This window comes from Perognathus longimembris, chromosome 13 (genome assembly GCF_023159225.1).
Source record: "Perognathus longimembris pacificus isolate PPM17 chromosome 13, ASM2315922v1, whole genome shotgun sequence".
Taxonomy (NCBI): Eukaryota; Metazoa; Chordata; class Mammalia; order Rodentia; family Heteromyidae; genus Perognathus; species Perognathus longimembris.
The window spans coordinates 53,677,029-53,703,469 of record NC_063173.1 but is presented as its reverse complement, the minus strand read 5'-3'; the positions used below and the strand labels follow the sequence as shown (position 1 = coordinate 53,703,469).

Below are 26,441 nucleotides of genomic sequence, written 5' to 3'. Positions count from 1 at the left end.
TCATTATAAATTTCTGAAGTTCCTCCTGCCATGATTTCTACTTTTCTGTCTGTGTGCTTGAACTCAGGGCTTAGGTGTTGTCCCTGAACTTTTTTTTCCCCTCAAGGCTAGCACTCTACTGCTTGAACCATAGCTCTACTTCCAGTTTTTTAGTGGTTAATTAGAGGTAAGAGTCTCACAGACTTTCCTTCCCCAGGCTGGCTTTGAACTGCAGTCATCAGATCTCAGCCTCCTAAGTAGCTAGGATTACAGGTGCCCCACTGATTTCTATTTTATACTATTGTACATACTTGATGTCTATCTTCCTTGATTTGTTAAGATTTGTTTCATGGTATAACATGTAAGCTACCTGAGGAATGGAATGTGGTCAGATGTAGTTCATCAGTCCTCTTGGTCTACAGAGTAGATGAAGTCCCTGAACTTACAATCACTTTATATCACAAATGGGTTTACATGATAAATCCATTGTAAGTTGAAAATATTGTAACTCCAAAATGTAGTTAATACACTTAACGGACCTAACATCACAGCTTAGCCTGACCTACTTTAAACATGCTCTAAAAAACACGTTAGTGAAACTGTAACCCCTCTGTACGTCACGTTGATGATAAATAAATCAATTTTTTAAAAAACACATTAGCCTACAGTTGAGAAACACCATCTAACACACATGTTAGGCCTTTCATCTCTCTGACAGATAGATGAAAAAAATGACTTAAAGGAAGAAAGATTTACTTTGGCTCAATGGTTCTACTCTGTCATTGGCTGGTTATTTAGCTGTGAGCATAAGGAAAGGTTAGACATCATATCAGAGAGAATGGAGTAGAGCAAGATCTAATAAATGAAGATATATACATATATATGAGTCCTTACTGGTCTGATCATTAGAAAACAGGCAAATCAAGATATATTCTCCTCGCTTTTCTCCTGGGTAGATGAATCCATTGAAATATCTCTCCTAAACTTTACACTTGATAACAGGTAGCATGGGTTTCTTTCTATTACTGATTCAATCATCCAAATGCATGAGAAGAATGCATTTTAACCAAATATAATGAGAAAATTCTGTCAAACTTCCTTTGTCTTTTGTTTTTGTTTATCAGAACCAAAGATCAGGAAAGGAAGAATTGCACCAGGAACTCACTCAGAAGCATACACCCAGTGAGTGACTGAGCCAAGGTTTGAATTTAAGTCAACCTGAACTTAGTCCTGCTCTTTCAACCATTTGCTTAGATTGCATCAAATCCTCTTGTTCTGAACTTTAGTCTGTTTAATCTAATACATAATTCTCTAAGGTGTGATGGGCAAAAGTTGTGCTAAGTATATTTTATATGAAATACTTACCAACCTCCCCACTAGAGATCTCAGGTAGACAAGTTCACTTACAAATCTGGAGTTCAAGAATGCAAAGACACAGGAACAAGACAAGGATGCCCACTCTCCCCACTTCTTTTCAACATAGTGCTGGAATCCCTAGCCATAGCAATAAGGCAAGAGGAGGACATAAAAGAGATCCACATTGGCAAGGAAGAAATCAAGCTATCCCTATTCGCAGACGACATGATCTTATATCTGAAGGACCCAAAAAACTCAGTCCCCAAACTCCTACACCTAATAAACCATTTTGGCAAAGTAGCAGGATACAAAAATCAATCCACAAAAGTCAGCAGCTTTTCTGTACACCAGCAATGTACAAACAGAAAAGGAAATTATGGAAACAATTCCATTTACAGTAGCCAAAAAAAGAATAAAGTACCTAGGGATCAACTTAACCAAGGACGTGACGGACCTATTTAATGAGAACTATAAAAATCTAATAAGGGAAATCAAAGAAGACACAAGGAGATGGAAAGACCTCCCATGCTCATGGGTAGGCAGAACCAATATAGTGAAAATGGCCATATTGCCCAAATTGTTATACAAATTCAATGCAATCCCTATCAAAATGTCAGTCACATTCTTCACTGAAATAGAGAAAGCAATCCATAAATTCATATGGAACAGCAAAAGACCTAGAATAGCCAAAGCAATTCTAGGCCAAAAAAACAGTGCACGAGGATCACAATACCAGACTTCAAGCTCTACTACAGGGCCATCATAACAAAAACAGCCTGGTATTGGTATAAAAACAGATCGGAAGACCAATGGATTAGAATTGAAGATCCAGAAATATAACCGCACTCTTACAGTCAGCTGATATTCGACGAAGGAGGTAAAGACATACAATGGAATAAACATAGCTTCTTCAACTACTGGTGCTGGGAGAACTGGGCAGCCATATGCAGAAAATTCAAAGTAGACCCAAGCCTATCACCATGCACCAAGATCAACTCAAAATGGATCAAGGACCTCAACATCAGACCTGAATCCTTGAAACTACTGAAGGACAGAGTAAGAAAGACGCTAGAACTTATAGGCACAGGAAGGAACTTCCTGAATATAGTCCCAGAGGCACAACAAATAGGGGAGAGACTCGGCAAATGGGACTACTACAAATTAAAAAGTTTCTGCACAGCTAAGGACATAGCCACCAAAACAGAAAGGATCTTGACCAGCACAGCAACAGACAAAGGCCTAATATCTGTCATCTACAGAGAACTCAAAAAACTAAGCCCCTCCAAGCCCAATAAACCTATTAGGAAATGGGCAAAGGAGCCAAAGAGAGACTTCACAAGAGAAGAAATAAAAATGGCAAAGAAACATATGAGGAAATGTTCAACATCCCTGGCAGTAAAGTAAATGCAAATGAAAACAACCCTGAGATACCACCTCACTCCAGTTAGAATGGCCTATACTCTGAACTCAGGCAACAACAAATGCTGGAGGGGGTGCAGGGAAAGAGGAACCCTTCTCCATTGTTGGTGGGAGTGCAAATTAGTACAACCACTTTGAAGAACAGTATGGAGGTTTCTCAAAAAGCTCAATATAGACCTACCCTATGACCCAGCCATACTACTCTTAGGCATCTATCCTGATCAGCAGGTCCCAAGATATCAAAAAGGCATTTGTACTTCCATGTTTTGTTTTTGTTTTTGTTTTTGTTTTTTTTGGCCAGTCCTGGGGCTTGGACTCAGGGCCTGAGCACTGTCCCTGGCTTCCTCTTGCTCAAGGCTAGCACTTTGCCACTTGAGCCACAGCACCACTTCTGGCCGTTTTCTGTATATGTGGTGCTGGGGAATCGAACCAGGGCCTCATGTGTACGAGGCAAGCACTCTTGCCACTAGGCCATATCCCCAGCCCCTGTACTTCCATGTTTATCGCAACACAATTCACAATAGCCCAAATATGGAAACAACCCAGATGCCCCTCCACAGATGAATGGATCCAAAAAATATGGTACCTGTACACAATGGAATACTACATAGCAATTAGGAATGGTGAAGTCTTGTTATTCACAGGGAAATGGTCAGAACTTGAACAAATAATGTTGAGCGAGACAAGCCTAGAACACAGAAAACAAAGGGGCATGATCTCCCTGATATATGACTGTTAAGAAAGGGTGACGGAGAGACAGTAGAGACCAGGTCTGGGAAATCAAAAACTGCTTGTCAGATGGTATTTCCCACAGGATTGGGGCAGCGACCCAACAGTATGTAACTAAAACCAAACAACTACTCAACATATAAAGGTCAAAAATTGACCTCTCAGTGGAATACAATAGCTCAAAAGCTATGTATGTACGTTCATATAAGACTACTGTCGACATATTGTCTAATGTCGACATTACATTTAAAGCCCTAGGCGAATTTTCTTGGGCTTGGCCACGTGGATACTGTATATGTTCTTTTTTTTTTTTTTTTGGCCAGTCCTGGGCCTTGGACTCAGGGCCTGAGCACTGTCCCTGGCTTCTTCCCGCTCAAGGCTAGCACTCTGCCACTTGAGCCACAGCGCCGCTTCTGGCCGTTTTCTGTATATGTGGTGCTGGGGAATCGAACCTAGGGCCTCGTGTATCCGAGGCAGGCACTCTTGCCGCTAGGCTATATCCCCAGCCCACTGTATATGTTCTTGATACATTGTGTACTGTATATGTCTACCTGACCTAGAGAAGGGAAAGAAAAACAGGGCGTAAGATATCACAAGAAATGTACACACTGCCCTACTATGTAACTGTACCCTTTTTGCACAACACCTTGTCAAAAAAATTGTGTTCAATTAATAAATAAATTTAAAAAAAGAATGCAAAGACACCCATCTGAGAGTTATGAACATATTGCTTGAATTATCTACAACATATGCAAAGAGAAAGACGGATCTGGGACCAAGACCCAGCTCAGGTAGAAATTAGGAAAATAAGAGCCAGCTAAGTACTTTATGAAGGAATTTCTGAGTGACAGGCAGAACATTAGGAGTAAATTATTTCTCAGAAGCAAAGATAATAGGAATACTGTGGAATAAAACACACACAAAAAAGATGCATATGTGAACTACTATCTTTAAAAAAAAAAAAAAAAACTGATTTATGGGAACAGGAGGCATGTCTCACGTGGTAGAGTGCCATCTTTAGCAAAAAACCAAGCCAGAGGTCAAAACCCTAAGCTCAAGCCCCAGTTTGGGAACAAACACACAAACAAAGATTTCTAGGTAAGTCAATGAAAGCCATGATGTTTCTTACCCCCCAACTGGCCTCATTGAAAACCAGAATAAGTTGCTAATGTATGGTCCCAAGGGAAGAGGTACCAATGGAATAATCCTGATGCAATTGTAACTCTTAGGTATACTATATTTAATGTTGTTGATCTATGCATTCATAGATAGACCTCAGTCATCTCAGAGGAACAACAATGGTTAATGATAATTTTACACCAGTACAATGTCAAAGATAAGTTCTAATCTACAGATAGGTGACAAGTAAAATGCTGTTGTCACCTTATACAAAGAAAAGGGTAGAATAGAGTACATTCTCACCTTCAAAGAATTGGTCTGATAGGAATAAGGTCTTGTTTAAGAGGTGCTTCAACACACTTCTCTGAATCAGTGAGCAATGTGATCTGGAAGTGGTCTCATGCCATGCACCCAACACAATAAGACTGTGAGACGGACCCCTGAATGCCTTGGAGGTATCCAAGGAGCCAAGGAAATCTGCAATGGCTTGAAGTCCACATGATTCAGTAAGAGGTAAGAATTTTCTCCTGGAATCTAGATTTCATATGAGAAATGTCCAGTACCTATAATTTAGGCTTGAGGAAGAGAGACTTATCACAGAAAGTGATTAAACTAGTTTTAACTCAGAAGCAGTAGGGTTTTTTTTCATTGTTGCTTTTTAATTAACATTATTATTAGTGCACACTACTTAAACAAGGGAGTTTCATAGTGATATATCCATTCATTCATATAATATACTCTGATCATATCTACCCACTAATATTTTTCTTACTTCCTATCCATCTATAGCCCACTCTCTTCCTTTATTTTTTAAACAATGTTAATGGTTTTAGTCTTCTATTTTCATACACGTATAATATACTTTGGCCATATTCACCTCCTTCAACCTTTCCTTTTCAGTCTGTTCCTTAGAGGGCACACACATATAATCCCCATTTTATATTCATGTCATTTCTTTCCTTTTTTTTTAGATATGATTTTCACATACAAGAGAAAGCATGCAAATATTTATCTTTCTGAATCCGGCATTTTTCACTTAACATAATGATCTCCAATTCCTTTCTTTTTCCTATAGATAACAGAGTTTCATTCTTCAAAAGCAGTGTTTTATAACAGCCTTAAAAGCAGTGTTTTATAACAGATGGCTTAAAAGGAACTCAGGAATGCATACTGTGAAACCCATGCTCCTTGAACCGATGAAAGGCAAAGAGAAATGCCTGTGTCTAAAGGTCAAGGGACCACATTCTAAACCAGGTAAAATAAGCTTAGTACTCAGGAGCCATAAATTACAGAGCTTTGAGTACTTCCAAGGAATCTTCCATTTTAAAAATCCACTTTTCCAAATTTCAAATTCACAGAATGGAAAAATTAGAAAATAGATACTATCTGAAAGGAATTGCAGAAGTGTCTTTCACTTGAGAATCCTTAATGCCTAAAATGATTATAGATATGTTAGTGCAATGATTGTAACTACATGATTACAGAATTATTGCAAAGAAAGAGATGCCTGTGCTTGTGAATACCTTTAAGTGATATTGATATATTATTTTTATTAGTATATCTCTCATTCAACTTTGAGCTTTCTTGTTTTCCATTCCTCTCCCTTTTTCCCCAGAAACTGGAGTAATGGCTTAAGAATGGTCATTAAAAGTGATTTATCAAAATAAGTAATAATGGCTAAGTAGATGGTAAAAGAAGAACAAGAAGTGCATAAAGGAAAGAGAGGGAGAAAGCTTACAAATTAGGATAGCTTTGTAACCATCTGAGGGACGCTTATGGCCCATCACTTCATAGTGAGTGGATATTGTTTATGGATAAAGGGCAATTGAACATATTTCTAGCTCTTTGGAATATCTATCATTCATTCTTGGACCTAGAATTTCACTCCATGTCACAATTTAATGGTAGAAAGAACTGGAGACCTGCCTTATCTAAAAATCAATTCCTACTCTGTCCTTTACCAGTGGGCCAATTAGCTAAATCTCTAAACCTCAACCTCCTTTTCTGAAAAAATAAGAACAATAAGGTACCTATTGCATAAGATTGAAAGACCACATGAAGCCAAATGGCACCTGTAGAGTGGTCAGCACGATGTATAAATCTTACTAGGCGCTCAATAAAGTTTACCTGATAGTACTGAAGTAGGAGAAGGATAGCTGTTGGTTGTCTAAATTGTTTTATATGATGTACTCAGAGTCCACTTGTAAAAGTGTCAAGGTAGACAATGTGAAATTGCCTCCATGCAGCCATTGTTAGTCTTCAGAAATAAAAGTCATATGATTCAACATGGTAGCATTGAAGGATCCTACTTTGGCTCTCCTTTTTGTTGTTGTTATTGGTCCTGGGGCTTGAACTCAGGGCCAGGCCACTGTCCTGAGCTCTTTCACTCAAAGCTACCACTCTACTTTGAGCCACAGTGCCACTTCCAGTTTTCTGGTGGTTCATTGGAAAGAGTCTCACGGGGACTTTCCTGCCAAGGCTGGCTTTGAACCAAGATCCCCAGATCTCAGCTTCCTGAGTAGCTTAGATTACAGGCTTGATCCACCTCATAGGCATTTCATTGAGAAACTACAGTAGAAGCTCATTAGACATATATATGTGTATATATATACATATATATATATATATAACTGTTGTCCAAAAATGCCTCACAAGAACAAAATGGTTCTTGTTTAAACACATGTGCTGTTGGAACCTGTTCTTTGAGCAAGTTCCAACAGATCTTCCCTGATTCTGCTTCTGTCAGTATGTGAATGGCCAGGGCCACAAAGCCCTCCACTCCAAGCAGAGCTTTGCCCTATGAGTGACTCAACTTTTTCCTTTCTGCTCTGCTCATCTCAACAATTGAAACCCTCCCAGATTAAGATTCTATTCTCTTCTTCAGATGAACCCAAATTTATGCTAACAATTATACCAGGTAAGTCAATGAAGCCATGAAAACATGCCTAAAGTCAAGATGTTTTTTGTATAGACTATCTGTTAGCTGTAACAAGTTTTCTAAGTACTTAAGTGGAGTAGCGCTTCACTTTCTCAAGCATAAAGTGGTGAACGTAACTAGTAATAGTATTAAATATGAAAGACTATCTCTTCCAAAAAGTGTTAGATGGACTTGCCATGTCTCAGAAAAAAGAATAAAGGAACTGATCAATCTACATACTTTGAGATGGGCCAGGATGTTATTTAATTTGTACCTCACAATGATCTTATAAAGTAGTAGGGTATTCATCTGAGCAAATAGGGACTTAAAAGAGGAAAATGACCTCGCAGGACTACAAAATAAGTGACAAAGCTGGAATTCAAACATACAATATTTAATTTCACTATAGCCTGCTTTCCTGGAAGCATTTTTCTCCCCAAATTTCTGTGGTATATAGTGTCATGGCTGTGTAACACACACACACACACACACACACACACACACATACACACACCACCCTAACACCTGGTTGTATAACCAAAGAGGCAAGTTTAACTTTACACTCTCCTAAAGTTCCTTACATTTTTCTCGCTGTCATTAAATGTTGCTTATAAATCTATATTAGGAGAAAGTGACCAAGTTGGGGTTGGAGGATGCCTTTGTAACCAAATCAAAATACCGGAATCAAAATAAGGGAAACAAGGCTGACAGCCTTCATCTCATAGAGTAGATGGTGTGGCTGTCACCTCTGGCTACAGTACCTTCTGTATGTAACTGACTTTGAAATTGGTCCACTTCTGTAACCTTAGACCAAATCAAGTACTTCCTTTGGAAGAGACTCAGGGGACCTAACAGAGGTCTGACTATGTGGGCATTTGTGATACCTGTTCTGACTTCTATGGCCATTAGCCAACTGGTACCGGGATAATATGAAGGGCAGTGAACTTGGGGAAACTTGATCTTGGTTGCATGATGGAAACACTTTCAAGAGATGATGAACTGTGTTTCCAAAAACATTTGTAAAAAAAAAAAGAAAAAAAGTACAGAGAAGTCCTTCTGGGAGTTTTTCTCTACCTTCTACCTAGTTTAGAAGAAATTGGCTACAACATTAGTTGTTTTCTTTGGAATAATAAGGGAGGAAATGTTTCCAGTTGAGATGTTGAACTTGGGAACTCTAGGGAATTGTGTTTTCCCATTGGGTAATAGCCAATCTATGGTCTAAATCAACACATCTAAAACTGTTTTTTTTTTTTAATTTAAGTGCTCTAGTTACTACAAGACAGTTGACATTCCTAAGGACTTAATGATCATGCACGAGAAAACTGTTTCTTATGTTTTTTTATCCCTCCAAAAATTCATGCAAATTTTCCCTCCTCGTTTACACAAATTCCATGATGTAAAGCTATTGCTCCCAATTGCTCAAGTTAAAACTGATCCTTAAAGTCACTGTGCCATGTTCATCCTGGAACCTCACTTGCTCACAAAGACACAGCTTTCTACGTTTATATCTACCCTTAGTTTAAAAAGCATCTACAGATACAAATAACCACTTATTATCCTGAGATTATAAAGAATGAAGTCATCAAAGTGTGTAGCTATTTCCATCATGCCTGCCATTTGGCTCAACATTCTGTCAACCCAGGGATGTATCTGAACCTTCTAGACCATCTTCCAAAGATTGTATCTAGCTCCATAGTTTACAAAGGTCCCAGATAGTCTAAATTATATCTTCTTTACTTTGTTAGCATGTGTGGGGCGGGGGGGAAGACCACAAGACAATACGTGAAAAGACATTAAGACAGTAGTTATAGACTAACACTACAATGATCATTATAGATTTGTGTGTAGTGCTTTCTTCGTGGTTGATTTCTCCTACTCTTTTCTAGACCTTATCATAAAATGGTAGTCATGCACTCTACTGAAACACAATTCCTTTGAGAAGAGTAAGTAAACTCATTCCCGGGGGGTTGGGGGGGGGGGAGTGGACTTTCTGAGCCTAACAAGGCTGAAAAGAATACAAAAAGAAGGTACCACTGGGGTTTTTCTTTCATCTCTGGAGTCCTTAGTAATTGAGTGATTCATTTTTTTATTGACTATCCAGGTTTGGTTCAGTCAAGCTACTGTCCTCGTTTTGGGATTCAATGCTTAACCACCAGAAGGCAAGAGTTTAAAGTTATAGCTACCTAACGAAAACTCTTGGGGCAACAAATAAGACTTGAGTTTCTATCCCAGAGAGGATTCTACGTTCTCTTTGTTTTTATTTTATATGTCTTACTAAGGAAAAATGGAGAGTCTGGCTCTCCCCACCCCTTTCTCCTCAGCCCCTTTCTCTCTCCTCCTGTTCCTTATGGGGAAAAAGAATAGAGTGATTTTTGCTGTATTGGGAAGGGCAGCATTTAGTAGATATGCCAGTCTTGACTGTACCCTGTCTTAATTATGATTATGTATCTCAGGTCTGGAATACTGCTCCCTAATACTTTTTGTCTGAGAACTTAGATGTTCTTTTTCCAATAGACCCCCTAGAGCTCACTATCTAGGGCTGAACTACAGTCAGTCATATAACAAAGAGACATAGGAGATAGTAAGTATAGAGCAGGAGTTTAAATAGAAGTGTTCTGTCATCACACTGTTCAAATCCTGATGCTTCTGCTGTCTGATTATGTGATTGCAGAGACCTTCCAAACCCCTTGAAGTCTGTTTGTCTTCCTCTTTGAAGTGGGGTGGATGATTACACATCCCTACCAAAGTGGTTTTGGAATGGCATTGTTCTTCCTTTTCCATTTTTATTGGTATATATTAGTTGTACAAAGGGTGATATTTACCTGTATACACATAATGTACTCCAGTCCAATCCATACCCCCTACCACTCCACTAAATAATTTTATGGATTACACGATCCAATGCATAACGAAGCATATTTTCTGTATGTCTGATGCTTACCACAAAAGAAATGACAGTTTGGCATGAGAATAATCCCTGTCCTCAGCAACTTAGCCCCTATCTTGGGAGAACCAAAATATAACTGGTGACGAGACATATTAATCCCAAGAAAGATGTCTTAAGAACTCTAAAATAACAGTATGAGCAGCATTGAATTTCAAACAAACAAACAAAAAAACCCAGAGGTTTAAGCTTGTGTAGCTTGCGAAGATTTCAAGAAAAAGCATATCCTAGAATTGGAAAAATGGGTTTAGGTTTAGGTTAGGCAAAAGATAGGAGACTATATTTGGAAGAAGAGTAAAAGTATAAGAAGCAAGAAGAAAGCCTTGGTTGAAAGGCGAATGAGTAGGCCATGGGGGTATGTAGCAGGAATAATTGGGTCTCCTACTAGAAATCGGACTACAAAAGGCAGAACTGGACTACAAAATAAGTCTATAAGGGTTTGCAGAGGATACTTTATTCTTTGGGGGGGGGGTGTTGGTCATGGGACTTGAACTCAGGGTCTGGGCACTGTCCCTGAGCTCATTTGCTCACGGCTAATGCTCTGGTACTTTGAGCCACAGCTCCACTTCCAGTTTTTGAGTGGCTAATTGGAGATATGAGTCTCATGGAGGCTGGCTTTGAACCATGATCCTCACATCCCAGCCTCCTGATTAGCTAGGATTACAGATGTGAGCCACCAGTGCCCAGCACTTTATCCATTTTTTAACTTTAAACTTCGGCTAGACTGTATCCACCCATTTGTTCAGCGATACTTTTGAGACTATAATATATAAATAATTTATATATATAGTATACAAATGCTTTGTATAATATAAATACTTTATATCAGTTCCTGATAGCAAGGAATGATAGATGCTGAAAGTCAGTATCATCCAAGTTCTGACCATTCAGGTACTTGGTGTGTAGGCAAGGGAAGATTGGGAAGTGAGCAAATACACGTAACATTATGTAAGAATTTGTATAAAATGAAGATGTGTTTATCAGTGCTGTGGTAGCTCAGGAAGCTCTCATGCATTGAATGGAGAAATTGGGAAAGCATCATACTAAATGAGAGGTGCTGCGAGACCCATGTGGTCTTTTCTTTCCCTCGGTCCAGTACCCTCCTCATGGAAGGAATCAATAAAACTACCAGGATACAATTCTTCTTCCGCCCATTCTCCCCCGACCCTGAGGTCCAGGCGACGATTTTCGTGGCCTTTCTAGCCATGTACCTGACCAGCCTCGGGGGGAACGCCACGATCGCTGCCATTGTCTACATCAACGACTCCCTCCACACCCCCATGTACTTCTTCCTAGCCAATCTGGCCGTTCTGGAACTCTTCTACACCTCTTCCATTGCTCCCCTGGCCCTGGCAAATCTTCTTTCCATGGGCAAAACCCCCGTGACGATCGCGGGCTGCGGCACCCAAATGTTTTTCTTCGTCTTCTTGGGTGGGGCTGATTGTGTCCTGCTCGCGGTCATGGCTTATGACCGGTTCGTCGCCATCTGCTACCCTCTGAGGTACGCGCTCATCATGAGCTGGTCCCTGTGTGTGCAGCTGATGGGAGGGTCGCTGCTGCTGGGCTTCCTGCTGTCCCTGCCGCTGACCGTTTTAATCTTCCACCTCCCATTCTGCCACAACAATGAGATCTACCACTTCTACTGCGACATGCCCGCGGTCATGCGGCTGGCCTGTGCGGACACTCGGGTTCACAGGATGGCCCTGTACATCATCAGCTTCATCGTCCTGAGCATCCCACTGGCGCTCATCTCCATCTCCTACGTCTTCATCATCGCAGCCCTGCTGCGGATGCGGTCGGCAGAAGGGCGCCAGCGGGCATTCTCCACCTGTTCCTCTCACCTCCTCGTGGTCCTCCTGCAGTACGGCTGTACCAGCTTCATATATTTGTCTCCCAGTTCCAGCTACTCTCCTGAGATGGGCAGGATGGTATCTGTGGTCTACACTTTCATCACCCCCATTTTAAACCCTCTGATCTATAGTATGAGAAACAAGGAACTGAAGGATGCTCTGAAGAAGACGCTGAGAAAGTTCTAGGTAGGATGCTTCCATGACTTATTTAAATCAAGGCACCTCTGGGTAAAAGGTAATGATGTTAGTTAATAATTACCCTGAAGCCAGGCATGGTGGTACATGCCTGTAATCCCAGAACTTGGAAGTAAGAGGATCATGAATTCAAGGCCAGTCTGGGCTACTTGGTGAGACCCAAAAAATATTATTATTATTATTATTATTATTATTATTATTATTAGACATGCATAAGCCAGGAATATCCTTAGCAAGCTGAGGTATGTGGCCTGATGTTGTGAAACTGCCAGAAGAAATTAATACTACTTTTTGAAAATAAAGCTATATCACAGAAGACAAGATAATATTCTGGGTATGAGTGAAGAGAGGTATGTCATAATTTATTGAGTAGCTACAGAATACTGAGTACTTTTTATGGAATATCTCACTTAACACACAGTCATATCTTAAATTTTCAGAAAACTCAAGTGGCCTACATAGGTATATCCAGGATAAGAATACATGTGTTTAGAAATCTAAAGTCTGAACTCCCTTCACACAACTCCTTCCTCCTGATTCAGGGCTTGATCTGCTGATGGGACTGTATGTAACTATAGGCAAGTCTCCTCATCTACCTAAGATCCAGTGTTCTTTTTTTTTTCATTTTTATTGTCAAACTGATGTACAGAGAGGTTACAGTTTCATACGTTAGGCATTGGATACATTTCTTGTACTGTTTGTTACCTCCTCCCATATTCCCCCCCTCCCCCTTTCCCTTTCCCCCCCATGAGTTGTTCAGTTGATTTACACCAAACAGTTTTGCAAGTATTGCTATTGTAGTCGTTTGTCTTTTTATCCTGTGCCTCTCGATTTTGGTATTCCCTTTCATTTTCCTAGTTCTAATACCAGTATACATGGTTTCCAATGTACTCAGATAAGATAGAGTGATAGTGCGGGTACAACCACAGGAAGGGGATACAAGAGGATCATCAACAATAGAAGCTATGGTTTCACATGGCATATTGAAAGTAATTACAACAGTGACATAACAGTTGTTTCCATAACATGGAGTTCATTTCACTTACCATCACCTTATGTGTTCATAAGGGTATAGCTATTGGGCTCTTGTAGATCCAGTGTTCTTATTTCTGAAAAAGCAGGACTGCACTAGAGATTCCAAAGTTCTTTTCCTTCCAGTGCTCTTTCAAAGGTCATAAATTATGTTCTGAACATTGGCCAACTCCAACCTATGGGAACTAGCAATAATAATAAATAGAATAAAAATAAAATGATTTGTTCTAGGTCCATCTATTTCCTTGCAAATGACATAATATTATTCTTTCTAAGGGATACATAATGTTATTCTTTCTAATGGATGAATAAAATTTCATTGTGTATGTGTACCATATTTTTGAACCACTCATCTATTATAGGACACCTGGGCTGTTTCCATACTTGGCTATTGTGAATAGTGCAGCAGTGAACATGGAAGTGTCTTCACTATAGACATCGGGTAGGTGCCCAAGAGTGGTATAGCTGGATCATAGGGAAATTCTGTGTTTAGTTTTTTTTTAGGAACCTCCAAACCTCCTTCCAGAGTGTCTATACTAGTTTACATTCCCACCAACAGTGTAATCAAGTTCCTTTCCCCCATATCCCAGCCAGCATTTGCTGTTGTTCAAATGCTTGATGTTGACTAATCTAACTGGGGTGAGATGGAATGTCAAAGTTGTCTTGATTTGTTTTGTCATGTGTTTATTTGCCTTTCTCGGTTCTTTTGAGAAGTCTCTCGAGATACAGGACTTTTAGGAGGGATCAAAGAAGCTTTATTTAGTGGGACCTTGGAGTATAACACAAAAGAAAAATGTTCGTTCTGTTAAGACAAATAGCTGGATTGATTGTGGCTGCAGGTAAAATGACACAGGAACCTCTCTCTTGTCCTGCACTGAATGCAGTCATAAAGCCTAGATCCAAATCTTGGAGCACTGATTTGAGGACACGGGAAAGTAAGATTAGTAATATAACTATTAGTAATATTAGCAGGCAATTTGGGGGAAGAAGGCTAGACTTCAAAGAATGACTGATTTGGAACATGGTTTTACCTCTTTTCTTTCCTGCTTTCCCTAGACTGGGACTAAAGGTGTTCTTAAAGTCTCAAGTGAACACTGACATGAATAGAGAGGGATCCAGGGGAAACCAGCCACTCAGTCTCAAATAGCAGCTCTTGGTGTGACAATAGCAGCAGGAAAGAGGGACACTTTCTTCAACCATAGGACCTGTTGTTCTGAAATAGAGGGGAATCCCCTGCTAAGTTATTCTGTCTTCTTTCTTCTTGCTGCCTGGGCACAGTTATGGGCACCTCTGCTTTTTAACTAAACTCCCAGAGAACAGAAAAGTACCGGGAAGATTTGGGATAGAAGAGAACAGGGAAAGCCAACTGGAAACATGGTTTATGAACTCCTGGTCTCAGTTCTGAGCTGCAGGTAGGTGAAGACAATCTTATAACACCTCCCAAAAAGCTAAGTGCCAGTGGCTTATGCCTGTAATCCTCTATACTCAGGAGGCTGAGATGTGAAGATTGGTATTCAAAGACAGCAGGGGCAGGAAAGTCTGTGAGACTCTTCTCTCCAGTAAACTACCCTCAAAAACAAATAAATAAATTACCCTCATCCCCCAAAGTATTACCAGAATTGGAGCTGTGCCTCAAGTGGTAGAGCACTAGTCTTGAACAAAAGAAGCTCAAGAACAGGGCCCAGGCCCTTGGTTCAAACTCCAGGACTGCAAAACAAATAAACAAACAAAACAACAACACATTGTCCAAAAAGAAATATACCTGACTTGTAAACCCACCCAACCAAACAGCAGCAGCAGGAACAACAACAACCATTTCAAAGATTAAGAATTGACTAGATGATGAAATACCTTCCAGCTTTTCAGGTGACAAACTAGCCCCTGGGTGACAAATAAGTTCCTGGATGGAGCATAAGTGGAATGTCACAACAAAAGTGTTACACTTGGAAAATATCTCTGCCTGTTTCTCTTTCTCTCTCTCTCTCTCTCTCTCTCACACACACACACACATACACACACTCTCTTTCTGTCCTCTCACTTTTGCTACTGTGCTCCTTATCTTGACTTCATTCTCTTCTATTTTTTGTTTTTAGAAATTAATATATGTAGTATTGAAAAAGCATATGTAATCTCTTTGGACTCTAAGAAAAACAATGGTTCCTTCTCCTTCCTTCCATTTTTCCCTCCTTCTTTTCTTTTCCCCTCCTTTTTTTCTTAGGCCCTCCTTTTAAAAAAATGAACACAATAGTAACAAATATAGTTGGAACTTTCACCAGAATGGTGACTGTCGATACAATTCTTCAATTAGTTACCAGTTGTTTCCACTTTGGACACTGGATCATTGTTTCTTATAGTTACTCCAATACATTTTGTCCCATGTAGCTGCCACTTATTGCTGAATTTTCTGTGTGAATAATGTGTTTGTGCATAGGACTCAGTGATTAATTTTCAGTACTGGAAACAGGTAGAAAATAGATAGTTGGGAAATCAAATCAAAGGGTCTTATTCTTTTCAATAAGTCCAATCCATCTTAACATTCCAGTTACCCATAGGACCTGGTCAAGCCTCTATACTATAAAAAATTATTATACTATTAAAAAATTAGGGGCTGGGGATATAGCCTAGTGGCAAGAGTGCCTGCCTCGGATACACGAGGCCCTAGGTTCGATTTCCCAGCACCACATATACAGAAAACGGCCAGAAGCGGCTCTGTGGCTCAAGTGGCAGAGTGCTAGCCTTGAGCGGGAAGAAGCCAGGGACAGTGCTCAGGCCCTGAGTCCAAGGCCCAGGACTGGCCAAAAAAAAAAAAAAAATTATATAAAATTATAAAAAATTACACTATTAAAAATTATTTTATCTGTTTTATCATTTTTAGTGGGACATACTTTTTTAATTTCCAAATATTTTAGTACTCTCTGTTCTCTTTTGTGGGGTGTGTGTGTGTGTGTGTGTGTGTGTGTGTGTGTGACAGTCCTGAGGCTTGAAAGGCCTAAGCACTATTCTTGAACACTACCACTTAGTCACAGCTCTACTGGCTTTTTTAATGATTAATTGTTGATAAGAGTCTCAGAGACTTTCTTACTCAGGCTGGCTTTGAACAACAATCCTCACATCTCAGCTTCTGATTAGCTAGGATTGCAGGCATGAGCCACTGGTGCTTGGTTCCTCCATACTTTTTTTAATCATTGGGATTTGGGAAGAGAGAACTTGTAAACGATAACTGACATTATAATTTATAATAAGAAGCTACACATACAGACAGACAGACAGACGGACAGATATCTCCCAAGCGTGTCACATATCTCTTAAAATCCTTGGCATCTCCAAAACGGCAAGTGACCTGTAAGTTCATGAGAGGAATGGTAGCTAGAGACGACTGGTTAGTGTCAGGATATTTTCCCAAAAGCATTTATTGAGGATATCTTTCCCCCATTATATAACATTTATGCTACTTTCAAATATTAGTTGACCAAATTTTTTTTTTTGCCAGTCTTAGGACCTGAACTCGGGGCCTGGGCACTGTCCCTGAACTTCTTTTGCTAGCACTTACCACTTGAGCCACAGCACCCCATCTGGCTTTTTCAAAGTAGTTTATTGGAGATAAGAGTCTCAGGACTTTCCTGCCCGGGCTGGCTTTGAACTATGATCCTCAGATCTCAGCCTCCTGAGCATCTCAGATTTATAAGCATGAGTCACCAGCACTCAAAATTTTGATTTCTTTCTGGGCATTGTATTCTAATATACTGGACTTTATTGAGGTAATTTCTTTTATATCTTGTTTACTAATAATTTTTTAAATTCATGAGATGCTTATGAAGATGCAAATGATGTTCTTGTAACTATCACGGTATCTTATAGTTTTTTGTTTTGCTTTGTTTTTTGCCAGTCCTGGGGCTTGAACTCGGCCTGAACACTGTCCCTGGCTTCTTTTTGCTCAAGGCTAGCACGCTACCACTTGAGCCACAGTGCCTCTTCTAGCTTTTTCTATATATGTGGTGCTGAGGAATCGAACCCATGGCTTCATGTATAGGAGACAAGCACTTTACCACTAGGCCATATTTCCAACCCTGGTAACACATAGTTTTATTTCTTGATTCTGTGAATGTGATGTGATATTATATCATGTTTGTATTTTAGCCATATTAGCATCCCAGAAATAAATTCCACTTGATCTTGAGGTATAATCCTTTTTTTTTTTTTTTTTTTGGCCAGTCCTGGGGCTTGCACTCAGGGCCTGAGCACTGTCCCTGACTTCCTTTTGCTCAAGGCTAGCACTTTGCCACTTGAGCCACAGCGCCACTTCTGGCCATTTTCTGTATATGTGGTGCTGGGGAATTGAACTCAGGGCCTCATGTATACGAGGCAAGCTCTCTTGCCACTAGGCCATATCCCCAGCCTGGTATGATCCTTTTTAATATGCTGTTTAGTCAACATTGTCACTCTTTCTTAAATTGATTTATTTATTGTCAAAGTGATATACAGAGGGGTTAGTTTCATATGTAAGGCAGTGAGTTCATTTCTTATCAAACTTGTTACCTCCTCCCTGATTTTTCTCCCTCCTTCCCCCCTCCCCAAATTCCCTCACTGCCCCCTGCCCCCGAGTTGTATAGTTGGTTTACAGCATATAGTTGTGTAAGTTTTGCTGTTTCACTGGTTCACCTTTTACCCTTTGTCTCTCCATTTTGATGTTCCCCTTCCCTTCTCTACTTCCAATAAACGTATATACAGTACCCAGGGTACCAAAATCAGTCACAGTGACATCAGGGGTAAAACCATGGGGAAGAAAGACAAAAGAAAATGGCATAATTTTACATGGTACATTGGACCTAACAACCATAAACCACTTATTTCCATAACTTGGAGTTCATTTTCCTTAACATTATCTTATATGGGGCTAGAGATATGGCCTAGTGGCAAGAGTGCCTGCCTCATATACATGAGGCCCTGGGTTCAATTCCCCAGCACCACATATACAGAAAATGGCCAGAAGTGGCGCTATGACTCAAGTGGCAGAGTGCTAGCCTTGAGCAAAAAGAAGCCAAGGACAGTGCTCAGGCCCTGAGTCCAAGCCCCAGGACTGGCCAAAAAAAAAAAAAAAACATATACATTATCTTATATGTTCATGTGTACATAGATATTGAGCTATTGTGATCTTCTGCTAGGACTATCCTAGACATGTACTAATTATTACCAATGAGGGAAATGATAGAGCCTATGTTTCTTTGGGTCTAGCTCACTTCTTTTATTGAAGACTTTGGACCTATTTTTATCTAGGATATTGCAGTCTAATAGTTACAAACACTGTTATTTCTGTTAGCAAAATAAAAAGACACTTTATTTTTTATATTGCTAATTGTAAACTCCATTTTTATTTTTATTCTATTATTTTCCATAGATTGAGACAACATTACTTTTCACACTTATCTTCCAATGCCATGACCTGTCCTGGAAAACCACTATATTCCTGACCTCAAAATGACAACCAAATCACGCAGGAGGGAGTCTCTATACTACATTCCTACCGCCAAGCCCGAGCCGCCTCTCCTATGGCTCTGTGCGGGATGGATCTGTTGGTTTTCTCACTCCTTTGCTGTTATCCTTCTAGTCTGTCGAGGTAGTTCACCAAGCCACAGCTTCCATTTTTGAAACTTCAGAATTTTTTTCATTATACACTACCAAAAAATTTTCTTAACTAAAATCCCAATGATTCATTACATACCACAAGTGGTAGGCTGAAAAATAGCTCCCAAAGATGTCCTTGAACTTATGAGTTCCCAGGACTTACAAATATAATATGTTACCTTACATTATAGAGGGATTTTGAAGACATGATTTAAGTAAGGATCTTGAAAAAGGAAGCTTATCTTGGATTACTCCAATGCACCTAATGTTATCCTTTTTGTTTGGTTGGTTGTAGATGTAGTTGTTGCTGTTGCTGTTGCTGTTTTAAACAGAGCTTTATTCTATAGGCTAGGATGACCTGGAATTCATGATCCTCTTATCTCAGACTCCTGAATGCACGAATCATAGACATTATGTGTCCACATCCAGCTTTCATGGGATTTTTTTTCCTTTTGTGCTAGTACTGAGGCTTAAACTCCAAGCCTTTTACTCAAGCTTTTTCACCCATACCTGGTACTCCACCACTTAAGCCCCACTTACAATCCAGCAGTTTGCTGGTTAACTAGCGCTAAGTCTTGAGACTTTTCTGTCCAGGCTGGCTTCAAATTGCTATCTTCAGATCTCAGCCTCCTGGTAGCTAGGACTACAGATGGGACCCAGGAGCACCTGGCTTTTTCAGAAGAGTGGGAAAGAAAAAATGTGACACAGGTGATATGGGGGGTGGGGAGATGATGAGCTTTGAGAATGGAGGATAGGACAACAAGCTATCTTAGAAGCTAACATCAACAACAAAAACCCAGGAGAAGATAGTACTACAATCCATTTTAGACTTCTCACCTCTGGTATTAGAAGAGAATAAATCTTTGATACTTTCAGACACTAATATTATTGAAATTTGTTACAGCAGCAAAACAAAACTAATTGTCCATACATTAGAACTCAACTCATATCTAAAGAACTACTTAAGTCATATGCATGACTTACATAATACATTCTCACCCTGTTAACATCACAGATTCTGTGTGTGTATGTGTGTGTGTGTGCACGTGCATGCACACACGTGCACGCCAATCCTGAGGCTTGAACTCTGGGCCTGGGCACTGTCCCTGAGCTTCTTTTGCTCAAAGCTAGAACTCTACTACTTGAGCCACAGTGCCACTTCCAGCTTTTCCCTTTTATCCATATAAACAGAAAGTTTATTCTGCTGAGGAATCAAACCCAGTGCATGCTAGGCAAGCATTCCCAGCCCACACCACTGATTCTTCAGAAATACATATTAAATACCTGGAAAATGTTTAATATAAATAATATTTTCTCAAAATAAATTTTTGTTTTGTTTTGTTTTTTTGGCCAGTCCTGGGCCTTGGACTCAGGGCCTGAGCACTGTCCCTGGCTTCTTCCTGCTCAAGGCTAGCACTCTGCCACTTGAGCCACAGCGCCGCTTCTGGCCGTTTTCTGTATATGTGGTGCTGGGGAATCGAACCTAGGGCCTCGTGTATCCGAGGCAGGCACTCTTGCCACTAGGCTATATCCCCAGCCCCTCAAAATAAAATTTTCCCCAAATTAAAATATTGTTCTTTCACTTTCAATAAATCATGAGCAAGTAACCAAGATTTGTTTGTCTCATTGAGTGAACTCGGCAAGACTATGGAGCTGCGTCAAAAGAGGAAACAAGAAGCTGTGAAGCAGGCCAGGCACAGTGACTCATGTCTGTAATCTCAGCTACACTGGAGGAAGACAGCAGGATGATTGGGGTTCAAGGTCAGCCCTGGCAAAAGATGTAGGCAATCCTACCCTTCCTCCAGCCCCGCATCTTAACAACAAAACGGCTGGGTATGTTGACACACACCTGTTATTCCAGCTGTGTAGGAAGCCTAAGTATGAGGATTATGGTCCAAGATGCCCAGGACCAAAAAAAAAAAAAAAAAAAAAAAGGCTGAGGGTAGGTCTAATTGTCTCTGGAAATGCCCTCATGGATATTCCTGTAAGTGTACTTTGCTAATCTCCTAGGTGCTTCTTAATCCAGTCAAACTGACAATCAACCATCACCAGAGTGGTTTTTCATCGACTCTGTGGAAGTTTGATTTTGCTTGTTTGTTTTGGCAGTACTAAGTTTTGAACTCAAAGCCTCATGCATGTTAGGCAGGCTCTCTACCACTTGAACCATGGCACATGTGCTTTTCACTACAACTTGGAAAAACAAACAAGAAGAAATGTGTAGTCAGAACCTATGGTTGATGGTTTCCAATTGGGGAGAGCAGACAAGGAAAAGCAGCAGCATATAGTTGGAATATTATGACTGCATTTCCCCCTACCTCTCTTCATTCATCAACCTTCCCTTGACACATACCCCCGCCACAATTTTAAAGTGCCAGTCTTCTTTTTTTTTTTAGTGCTTATGAATTTTATTATTTTTTTAATTGTTATTGTCAAACTAATGTACACAGAGGTTACAGTTTCATACGTTAGGCATTGGATACATTTCTTGTACTGTTTGTTACCTCGTCCCTCATTCCTCCCTCCCTCCTCCCCCTTTCCCTTTCCCCCCATGAGGTGTTCAGTTCATTTACACCGAACAGTTTTGCAAGTATTGCTTTTGTAGTCATTTTTCTTTTTTACCCTGTGTCTCTCGATTTTGGTATTCCCTTTCAGTTACCTAGTTCTAATACCAGTATACACGGTTTCCAATGTACTCAGATAAGATACAGAGATAGTGCGGGTACAACCACAGGAAGGTGATACAAGAACATCATCGATAATAGAGGCTACAGTTACATATGGCACGTTGAAAGTAGTTACAACAGTGATATAACAATCGTTTCCATAACATGGAGTTCATTTCACTTAGCATCATCTTATGTGTTCGTAAGGGTATAGCTATTGGGCTTGTGATCCTCTGCTATGACTTGCCTAAACCTGTGCTAATTATTCCCTATGAGGGAGACCATAGAGTCCATGTTTCTTTGGGTCTGGCTCACTTCACTTAGTGTAATTTTTTCCAAGTCCTTCCATTTCCTTACGAACAGGGCAATGTCATTCTGACAGAAAAGTGCCAGTCTTCTGATATTAGAAAAAGAGTTCTCAACCTTCCTCATAAAACATTATACAACAGGAAATATGATTTACCCTGCCTATTATGCTTTGTTTCATATTTCTTTCATTTTTGTTCTGCATTAATTCCTTATACTTTGGGTTTATTAATCATTTTGGGTTTTTTTGCAGTTTTTTGCCAGTCCTGGGATTTGAACTCTGGGCTTAGGGTGCGATCACTGAGTTTCTGTATTCAAAGCTAGCATTCTACCACTTGAGTCACAGCTCTACTTCTGACTTTTTCTGTGATTAATTGTAGATAAAAGTCTCATGTAATTTCCTGCCTGAGCTGGTTTCAAACCTCAATCAGCAGATCTCAAACTCCTGAGTAGCTAAGATGACAGGTGTGAGCCATCAGTGCCTGTCTTATAATTCCTTTATAGTCAGGATCTCATGCTTTCTTATTTAAACTGCTCTAGATGTATTATATTAGTCTTTCTTTTTTTCCCAGTCCTGGAGCTTGGACTCAGGGCCTGAGCACTGTCCCTGAGCTTCTTTTTGCGCAAAGCTAGCACTCTACCTCTTGAACCACAGCACACTTCCAGCTTTTTCTATATATGTGGTGCTGAGGAACTGAACTCAGGGCTTTGTGCATGCTAGGCAAGCACTCTACTGCTAGGCCACATTCCCAGCCCTGTCTCAGTCTTGATACATTAACATCTCGAACATTCAGTCCCAAATATTTTCTACTTTCCATTGTTTTCTTAAATAGTCCATAAATTGAATGGCTTTTTCAATGTCTGAAAAATATGGGATTGTTTTTTAAATGATTATTAGCATACATGAATCACACAGGGCAGGACTGATTGTGACATTTCCAACATGCATACAATGTATCCTAATAAACTCACTCCCTCTATAACTCTCTCTTACTTCTCTCCCTATTTCAAAAACCATTTTAACAGGTTTTATTCTTCTATTTTTCCACACATCCAGAAACTACCTCAACTATATTCATCGTCATTCATCTTCTCCACTCCTGTTATACTTTCCTGTCATACATTGCTTTTAAGTGTATTGTTAATTATAGTAAAGAACCTCAGCACAGTATTTCAGATGTGCTTGTACTGTGTGTGTGCACGTGCACGCACACGCACGCGTGAGCAGGTACTTGGGCTTGAACTCAGGGCCTGGATGCTGTCCCTGAGCTTTTTTTTTTTTTTCTTTTTTGCTCCAAAGCTAGAACTCTGCTTCACTTCACCTTTTTGGTTGTAAATTGGAGATGAGAATCTCACAGACTTCCCTGGGCTGGCTTTGAACTGAGATCCTCAGATCTCAGCCTCCTGAGTAGAAAGAAATACCTGACCATATATATATATATATAATCATAATTATAATATATAATCATAATTATATATACTATATAATATAGTATATAGTATATATAATCAGAATAACCCTATTATCTTGTCTTTCTCTCTTCCCAATTCCTTATTGATCAACTGGTCTGAAATTCCCTGTCACACCTGGTTGCAATGAATTTTTCCCCCATTCCTCTCCCATTCATCCCATAATACAATCACACTCTATGTATATATTCTACTGCTTACTTCTAACATAATAATCAGAAAATATGATAGGCAACACCAGGGTTGGGCCATTTCTTCCTTTGATAAGGCCAAATACTAAGTATCTCTCACACTCAGCAAGCTACTAATTTGTATTTACTCAACTCTTGTCTTTGTAACACCTGAGGACATCTTGTCACATTGAAAATTAAGAAACATTTAGGAGATAAGCAACACACCCCTCTAGGAACATCTGTAAGGGATTTCCAGAGATAATTAGATAGGGCACTAACCTAATCAATGGATGCAGGATTCATTAGAAGGTGGAAAAGAGCTATGCATGCCTGGAATCCTACTACTCAGGGGACAGAGATCTGAGGATCACAGTTCAAAGTCAGCCCAGGCACAAAAGTCTATGCGACTTCTACCTCCTATTGGCCACCAAAAATAAGTTGGAAGTGGAGCTGTGGCTTGAGCAAAAAAGCTCAGGGGCAGCACCCAGGCCCTGACTTCAAGCCCTAGGACCAGCATCATAAAAATTAAAGATTTAAAAAAAATTAAAGATTAAGAAAAGAGGTGGGAAAATGTCCAAAGGCGGGGCCTGGTGGGAGGAAGTACGTCATGGAGGGTGTGGCCTCGTGGGCTATTTATTGCTCTCCCTCATCTTACCTCATTTACTTTTTGCTCTGCTTTTAGTTGTCTTTGAAGCGAAGAGCTAACTCCACTGCACTGTCCTCCCTCGTTCCCCCTCCTCCCCACGAAATTCTGCCCAAGCACAAGACCACACAGGATTGAACCCTCTGAAACTGTAAGTTAAAACACATCTTTCCTTCTTTTACATTCTCTAAGGTACTTGGGTCACAGAGATACAAAAGTAACTTAGTACATAGCAACCAAACACAATGCGTAAATAAATGACAGTGAATGTAACTGTCTTATAAAAATAGATGGCTGGGCCAGATGCACCATGGGCCATGGTTTGTCAGCTCCTGGTCTACAGGGCTTTAAGACTTTGGTGACGGTTAATAAGTTGAGGCCGCGGGCTGGGAATGTAGCTTAGCGGTAGAGAGTTAATAAGTTGAGGCCGCGGGCTGGGAATGTAGCTTAGCAGTAGAGAGCTTGCCTAGCATGCACAAAGCCCTGGGTTCTATTCCTCAGCACCACTTAAACAGAAAAAGCTGGAAGTGGTGCTGTGGCTCAAGAGGTAGAGTGCTAGCCTTGAGCAAAAAGAAGCTCTCAGGGACAGTGCTCAGGCCCAGTCCAAGCCCCAGGACTAGCAAAAAAATAAAAAAATAAAACAGTTGTGGCTGCTACCCAGTACCTGACATTTCTTGCCTTGCACATGGACTTGAAAAACAATTAACCCTGACCTGCTCCACTTCTTTAAAGCTTAAGACTGAGCCCTGCAATTATTAGCTTTTGTTATTTGGTAACCACTGTGATCAAGAGATTGGGTTTTAGAAAGTTTCACCTGCCAACTTTGCATTTGCCATTGGCTTGAGGCAAACTACTTAAGGTGTCTAACCCTCAGGTTCCTCCTCTATAAGCTGGAGAAAGTATTAGTGCCTAGCTCTCTGAGTGAGTGTAAGGAATGATTCAATGAGATAATCCATATAAAGCAGCTTTCAATCATTATTGCCATAATTAGCAACAGATGCATATCTCTGAATCACTCTATTCCACGAGGCAGATGTAATTACACCCACTTTTACAAAGACACTAAGGCCTGGAGACCTATCCAAAGTCTCATTACCGGTGGACAAACCACTGCTTTGCCATCCAGTTTCTATTTTCAAATCTCAGTGTTTCCACTACGCAAGCTCTGATGAATGCCCTCGTGCTAACACGTGAGGAATTTACAGTATGCCATTCCTAGGCGAGGCTGCATTTTTCAGACACTGGGAGAGAAGGGGGAGTGGAACTCGCAAGGAGAACTTCTTGGAGGTGGGGAGGGGAAGAATACAGTCTCAATATTCAATGCATCTTGCTATGAAACTAGGAAAATTGAGGGGGTGGGGGAGGGTTGAGAGGAAGCGGGAACGGGGATAATTTTTTTTTAAGGGGGGAGGTGATACTGATCGCGATGCGTTGTACTTCAACTGACATGTTGAATGGCAATCCCTTTGTACAACTAAAGGTAATCAAGTGTAAGAAAATTAAAGAACAGTTTCTTCTGGTACATGTTAAAAGGGCGGGGGAGGAAAGAGGGAGAGGAGAGGAGGGAGGAGGGGGGAGAGATGGGGACCGGGGAGAGGAGGGGAGGGGAGGGGGTGTCAAACCGGCCTAGGAGGACAAGGAGATGTTCCAGAATTCCTGGAACCCGGGTGTAGAGACAAAGTCCTTCCCGGGCTTGACCCTCGAGGTGGGGTGACCCTGGGCCCCGCCCGGGCCTCCCTCTCCAGTCATTCCGGGCTCTCCTGGCCTCGGGCGCCCAGGCACCTAAAAATACCACCGTGCTCACACCTCCCGGAACGCGCCTTCGGCTAAAAACAACCACAGAACCCGGGGCTGGGCACCGGGCCCCGGCTTCGAGGCTCGTAAATCACGGCCGGGACGGCCGCCGACTCTGCGGGCGTCGGGTCCCCGGGCAGAACCGTGCACTACGTCCGTGATCACATACATATGCGACGTGTCGATTGGTGCTACACGGTGTATCTCACGGTGCACATATATCTCCTAGC

The 26,441-nt window shown here is 40.6% G+C and overlaps 1 protein-coding gene across 1 annotated transcript; it reads left to right on the top strand.

Moving 5' to 3' along the window:
- Positions 1 to 11,569: 11,569 nt before the first annotated feature.
- LOC125362231 (olfactory receptor 10V1) lies at positions 11,570 to 12,499 on the top strand. Its single transcript, XM_048360956.1, has one exon. The coding sequence runs from the start codon at positions 11,570 to 11,572 to the stop codon at positions 12,497 to 12,499; it is 930 nt and encodes a 309-aa protein (XP_048216913.1).
- The last annotated feature ends 13,942 nt before the right edge of the window (positions 12,500 to 26,441 follow it).

Excerpts from the sequence above, each read along its gene's own strand:
- LOC125362231 (XM_048360956.1), top strand. The coding sequence starts at position 11,570 with ATGGAAGGAATCAATAAAACTACCAGGATACAATTCTTCTTCCGCCCA.